The sequence below is a fragment of the Echinops telfairi genome, unplaced genomic scaffold, assembly GCF_000313985.2.
Source record: "Echinops telfairi isolate 266 unplaced genomic scaffold, ASM31398v2 ScPeMD7_7479;HRSCAF=8517, whole genome shotgun sequence".
NCBI lineage: Eukaryota > Metazoa > Chordata > Mammalia > Afrosoricida > Tenrecidae > Echinops > Echinops telfairi.
The window spans coordinates 37,072-43,408 of NW_022111383.1; the positions used below are offsets into that span (position 1 = coordinate 37,072).

At 41.1% G+C, this 6,337-nt stretch overlaps 1 protein-coding gene across 2 annotated transcripts in view; it reads left to right on the forward strand.

The window, feature by feature from the left end:
- Window positions 1-6,337, forward strand: part of CUNH12orf4 (chromosome unknown C12orf4 homolog) — a 48,689-nt gene that overhangs the window by 26,521 nt on the left and 15,831 nt on the right. For both annotated transcript variants that reach the window (XM_045285867.1, XM_045285866.1), the window contains exon 10: window positions 3,126-3,200. In XM_045285867.1, coding sequence (XP_045141802.1) covers window positions 3,126-3,200 — 75 coding nt within the window. The remainder of the gene's footprint in view (window positions 1-3,125; window positions 3,201-6,337) is intronic.

The following is a 6,337-nucleotide window of genomic DNA, read 5'->3' on the forward strand; positions in this document are numbered from 1 at the left end:
CCCCCTAGAGTCCATAATTGTGAGCATTATCTATGCATTTTGTGTAGCCAGGAATTGTCAAACGTACTTGAGAAGTAGAGAGTGGGAGGGGTGGTTGGTGTTAGAATTGGCAAGGACGGTTGGGAGGTGGAGGCGTGTCTGAACTCAGACTCACAGGAATCAGCCTTGGGTTAATGTGGTTTGATTCGCCTTCCCCCTTATGAAGGACGCCTGTGGAGGGCGGCTCCACCCCCGTCGTGCCCTTTTCACGGAGCATACATTGAGAGTGCCTTTCCTACCCCTCTTGGGCTTCTAACCACAGGGCAGCAGTTTGAAACCACCAGCCACGGCGCAGGACAAGGGTGGGGTTTCTACTCCTGTAGAGAGTTCTTTCTGTCCTATGCAGTCTTGGAAACCCACAGGGCAGTGCCACCCTGTTCTCTAGAGCCCCGGGGGCACTATGCATCAGAATTGACTCAGCGGCAGTGCATGAGCGAGCCCTACAGCCATTCCATCTTCCTCTCCAGAGTCGACTTGTGTGCTTTCATGAGAACCTTGTAGATATGAGTGTATGTGCGCACTTCATGTGTGTATTTTCCCCGTTACACATCTGAGTATAGCAGCTTTCTATACACCCAGTTTTGCACTCTGCTTTTTCCACCAAGTCCATTATTTTGAATATCATTTCCTCTCCGTTCATCAAGCACATCCTCAAACTTTTTTACTGTGGCATAGTAGTGCATGTGAGATATCCCATTATCGGTGAGCCCTCTATGACAGTCATTTAATGTTTCTAATTGTTTGCTCCTCTAATGACGCATGAATAAGTTTAGACATGTGTCATTTCACCTGTCCATACACTTATCTGTAGAGATTCCAGGGTTAGGGGCACATCCGTGTATAATTTGAATTAGCAGTTGCTCCCTGTAGGAGCTCCACTCCTTTACACTCCCATAAGGGTTGCGCGGCCCCAGCATGCGGTCTATGTGAGAAGGCAGCGTGAGCAGCAAGGCCGCAGTACGCAGGGCTAGCCTAACAGACAGTCTTTTGGAAAACTGCACATGCCCTCTGATCCTTCTACCATCTTCTTCCTCCACTGTCTTCTACTGGCAGCAACACGATCAGGGGCTTTTAAATATTATTCTTAGTCGTGACTAAAAGCATCAAGATTGAGCTCATGACAGGTGTGGAAGAAGGAGGAGGATTCTAAGTATATTTACGAGAGCTAGAGAGTGTGCAGTAAATGACAGGAAGTTTTCAACCACATATGGGTAAGGCAGTGCATGTACATCATGGTATTATTTTGTTCTTGTTCAAGCAACTACTTTGTGGTTTCAGTGAGTCAGTGAGGCACGCCGGGTTATAGAAGACAACTTTCTTAAAGGAGCCTGCGTGGTGTTATGGAAGAGAGTGTTTTTGTGGAGTTATGTTTCTCGGTCTTTTCCTTTTGCGGGCAGGTCCACGTTTGTTCTTTGTATCCTGACGTGGAAGTATCTGTTAATTCTAAGACCTCCATCATTTTTCTTACTGTGATTGTTATATTATGCATCTTTGTATTTCTACAAACTATGATAAAGAAGCAAAAAATATTTGTCTCTGACAGACATGTTATAAACATGAAAATGAGTCATTCTCTTTTGCATTTCCAGCCAAGTATTCCCATTAAGACGGCTGTGGGGGGGACGTGGGGACGTGGTACAGATCTTTATTCTGACCCCATGTGATCAGAAAGAACTAAGACACCTCACAGCAATTACGACTTCTTGCACTCCTGTAGGACAAAGTAGAACTGCCCGGGGGGTTCAGAGGCTGTAAATCTGCCAGAACTAAAAATCCTCTTTTCTTCGCAGATTGGTTAGTGGTTTCAAATGACTGGCCTTGTGTTTAGCAGCCCAGTGTATACTCCGCTATGCTACCAGGGCCTAATGAAAATATAGGCAACATTGAAAATGTGTTCATTGCTCAAACGTCCACCTCTCATATTTACTCAAAGCCTGTTCTTCGTGTGTCTCTGTCTGAGAAACAGCATTCTATTCATTAGGCATCCTGGCCTTGTGTTCTACTGTCTACTGAGACAGTGCATGCATTCACAAGAGACAGTGTTAGAACGCATTTCACCAAGGTTTTGAAACTGTGATACTCTGTCGGCATTTGCAGTTTACTTCTTTGTCAGGTCCGTTTCTGATGTTGAAGGCCTTTCCAAAATAGTTTTGAATTTCACTGGAATAAAAGTACAATACTCATTATGCATTTGTGAGTTCTGATAGAATTCTTACAAAACTTACGTGTATCTTCTATTGGAATTATGTGCATGTGTGTAGAACAGTTTGTGTTCAATGACAATACTGTGTCATCAACCATGGTGTTTCTTATTTTACCAACATTTATCCTTGAAACTTATATCGTGTTCTCTAGAAAGAACGGGGGCATCTAACGGGATGGTGTTGGGGGAGAGAAAAGCCAATAAATATCTGAGAAGGAAATCTTTCATTTGAAACTAAGTCTTAACCATTTTTTAAAAGTAAATTGTATAAGGGGAGCTATAAAGCATTTGGGAGGAAATTCCATGATCTTTTCATTCCATTTGTCCATGAGTTTTTTGAAGTTCCCTCTATACTGTCACATGAAACCACAAATGTGGACTGACTGAGAAGTTACTCCCAGTGTTGCTAGCCATTTCTTTGTAGTGCTGAACAAGGGTATCAACAACAGTGACTCCGAATCTAAAGACCACACTACAGGACCACACTCCAGCTACCAAGTGAAGCTATCTGATGTGCTCTGAGCTTCTCTCATGAAAAAGAAGGGTCATTGCAACGTCTGTGGTGGCGGAGACCAGAGATTGGGAATCAAGAGTATCAGGGTGCAAGACCAGGCTCCCCCACCTCTCTGTGCATCTTCATTAAGCTAGCTAAGCTTCAATTCCCTGGTTTTGTGTGGTGTAACAATGGTGTCTTCAGTAGCTACCTCACAAAGGTTTTGTCAGAATTAAATGAGACTGTTCATCTGATGGCTTATAGCAGAACTCCTAGCACGCAGGATGCCCTTAGTGCATTTTTACTGTTGTGATTATTCTGGGAATAGTGCTGTTTATGTGTTTTCATATGTTGCTGTGTTTTTCTAATGTTGCATTATCATATGAATAGATTCTGGAAACCAAAGCGGAGAACGTGATGAGAAGGCTAAGAATACTGATCGAAACTATTTAAATATTTTACCTGGTAAGTATTATTTCATCTTAAATTGCGGGGGTGGGGGGTGTTTGTTTGTTTGTTTCTTGTTAATACCCACTTATTTGTCTACTGCCTTGTTATCTGACATTTGCATTTGCAGTAGTAGAAACCCTGCTGGACTATTTTACACATTAACGAAGTAAGTTTGGCTGTAGCAAACACCAAAGTACAAGGGAAGAGTGATGGTTAAGGTTATGGGCCACCTTGGGTGGGCCATGACTCTCAGTGGCTTGACAATTAGGTAATAATGTAATTGATGATATGATGTGGTTATTCACCATCTTTGCATTCCGTCATTTTTCCCCTAATGACCTGGTCTTTGGAATCTGATGTCATTAAATGAGAAGTGGGTGTAATTATATACATTGAAATCATAATATAAATCTGAAATATAAACTCCAAAATTTTATAAAATGTTTGTCAGTATGTAACTTAGAAACGTTATATGTATGCATATATTGAATATACACATTAATTCATATGCTTACACATTCATATATGTCCATACACATACTTAGATACATATATACACAGTTGTATACTATATAGCATCTGTTCAGGCAATCTCAGACTGCATGTATGTCCGCATTTCCACCACTATAAAGCCCATTCAAAATTCAAGGTACAGCCAATGTTAGTAATAACAAATGTGTACTACTTTGCAACACACATCTGTACATATTATTACTATATTATGTTAGATATGATTTAAGGTATCTGAAAGTGTATGCATAGAGAGGTATACTATATACTAAGAAGACATTTAACCAACTAATATTAGATCAAAACCATACCTAAATGGTCTGATTTATGTACAAATTAGATTCAAAAGACATACTTATAAGTGGAACTCACTCACAATCCAGGGACTCCCTGTTTTTAATATGGTGTTTACATAGTATCTAAATCACCTACTGTCTGTCCTATTTCACGGAATGTATCACGGATGAGCGATAGATGACTATATACAAGGGGCTTCAAAAGTTCATGGAAAAATTGAATAAAAACTTGTAATTTTTCCACAAACTTTTGATACCCCCTCAGATATATAAAAAATACTTTCATGGTGTTATCTGATTTAAATCTTCATTTTTATACTAATAATGACTTTTTCCCTGAACCATACAAGAAAAACTGTTCAAGGGGTTGTATGAGTTTTTTTAGTTATCTGCTACTTCAGTTTTCCTCTTACATGTTTCTTAGCTTAAAATGAAATTAGCTAAGACATAATTTTACTCTGATATGCAAACAGTTGTACAAAGAGATATAAGCAGTCGCATTTGTAGAAAGACCTGGGAGCATCTGGTTTAGAATCCTTCTTATTGTTGTTTCCTCACAAATGTTCGTGCTTTCTCTTTTCCTGGTCTTGCTCTTGGCCCTGTTGTTCATCAGATGGAAATGCAGTCTCTTCTTCCTCCTGCTGATTGAGTTCTCACTGCCGTCCTTGGACTTGCTTCTCTAACAGGGCACTCTTGTCATTGTAAAGCCCTTTACACTCATTGGTAATTTCCTATGCCCCTTTAAGGTAGCTTCCTCACACTTCCTTCCCCAGGTCTACTATCTGTAGGTCACATTTCATTTCATGTAGGCACGTGTCTGACCTAGACCTGGCTATGACCCAGCCGCTTAGCTTGTGGTCATCAGCCTCCAAAGTTCCTCCCACCTGCAGCAAGCCTACCTTGGTGGATGACGCTGGAGCCAGGACTGCCTCACCACATGCCGCTTCCTCCACTTTGTGCAGCAGGAAGCCGTCCTCCTCCCCAGCTGAAAATACCTCCATTGAGACAGGGCGCCTTGTAGTTCTTCCATAGGTCCAAATTTAAATTATCCATGTTTTGCGGCTTTCTTAAAATATGCCAATCTTATTATCTATTCTGGAACTACTGATGTCTGATTTCTTTTCTAACTTAACTCTTAATTGCTAAATCAGTATTTCCCTTTTTGGGCTCCTTTGTGTAAAAAAAGTAAGCCCTTATCTTGGCATTACTACCAAATCAGGAGGCTGTATCTGGTCAGAAAACGAATACCAGACGACCCAGCTGGTTGCCCTAAGAAGATCTGATTCTCCACCTGAAAGAGGCCTGCACACCGAGGAAGTTTACAGACCCACAAAGACCCAGACCAAGATCACGGATCCTTCTCAGTGTTCGCTGAAGAAGTTTTAAACGGCAAAGAATAATCTTGTTTTATTTGCATGTGCTTTGGGCCACTCGTAGTTTACGTTATCACTAAGTATTTGCACTTTCTACCACCTAATATACAGCAACCTTCTGAGGAAGGGAATGGCTGTTCCTTTTCCCATTTTATGCATGACATAGGGGAGGGTCCACCAGTCATGGCATCGACTTGCTTCCAAGAGCACTCGGCTAAGATGCACCAGAGATCAAATGCTCTGTAACAATCTATTCCTTTTTCTAGATCATATTATTTTCATGGTTTCAATTGGCCCTTTGACCCCTATTTTACTAATAGGTAAAATGAGGCCAAGAGACGAGTCACTTAAGGTCAAGTAAATCAGGGCCAATTTGGGGATTAGCAGCACCTGACTCTTGTTCACTAAGTCAGTTTGCCTAACTGCTGAACCGCTGTCAAATTTAACGCCATGGCTTCTGTCATCTGAGTTACCAAGAGAAGCAAGCATAGAAGTGCATGTGCTTCACTGGGCTCGTAGATACAGTCTTATGTCATTATCGTATCAGGATCTGTTGCATACGCAATTTGTGTTTTTCAGGGACTGCTTAGGAAATTATAATTACACTTGTCCCCACCAGGCAACTTTCTCATTACTTTCTCTTGTAGTTTTATTTTTGGCATCTCCATCACTGCTGTTTCTTTCATTTCTTTTCTGCATCTAATTCCTTTATCTTGTTAAAGTTTAGAAGAAAGAAAAAACTTTGCCTGTGGCTGTGTAGCCTGTTGACTAAGAAGGTCTTAAGCTTCTTGTGCTGAAGTCTACCAAGTGTTTTTAAATGTGTTTGCTAAGTAAAATCCTACAGTAGTGACTTGGAACCCAAGGTGAACAAAACTTGTGGAGACAGAGCTAATGGTACAGAAAGTAGAGACATGCATATTAAATTGGCATTCTATGATGCTCACCTTCCTGACACAACCGCTGAAGACAAAGC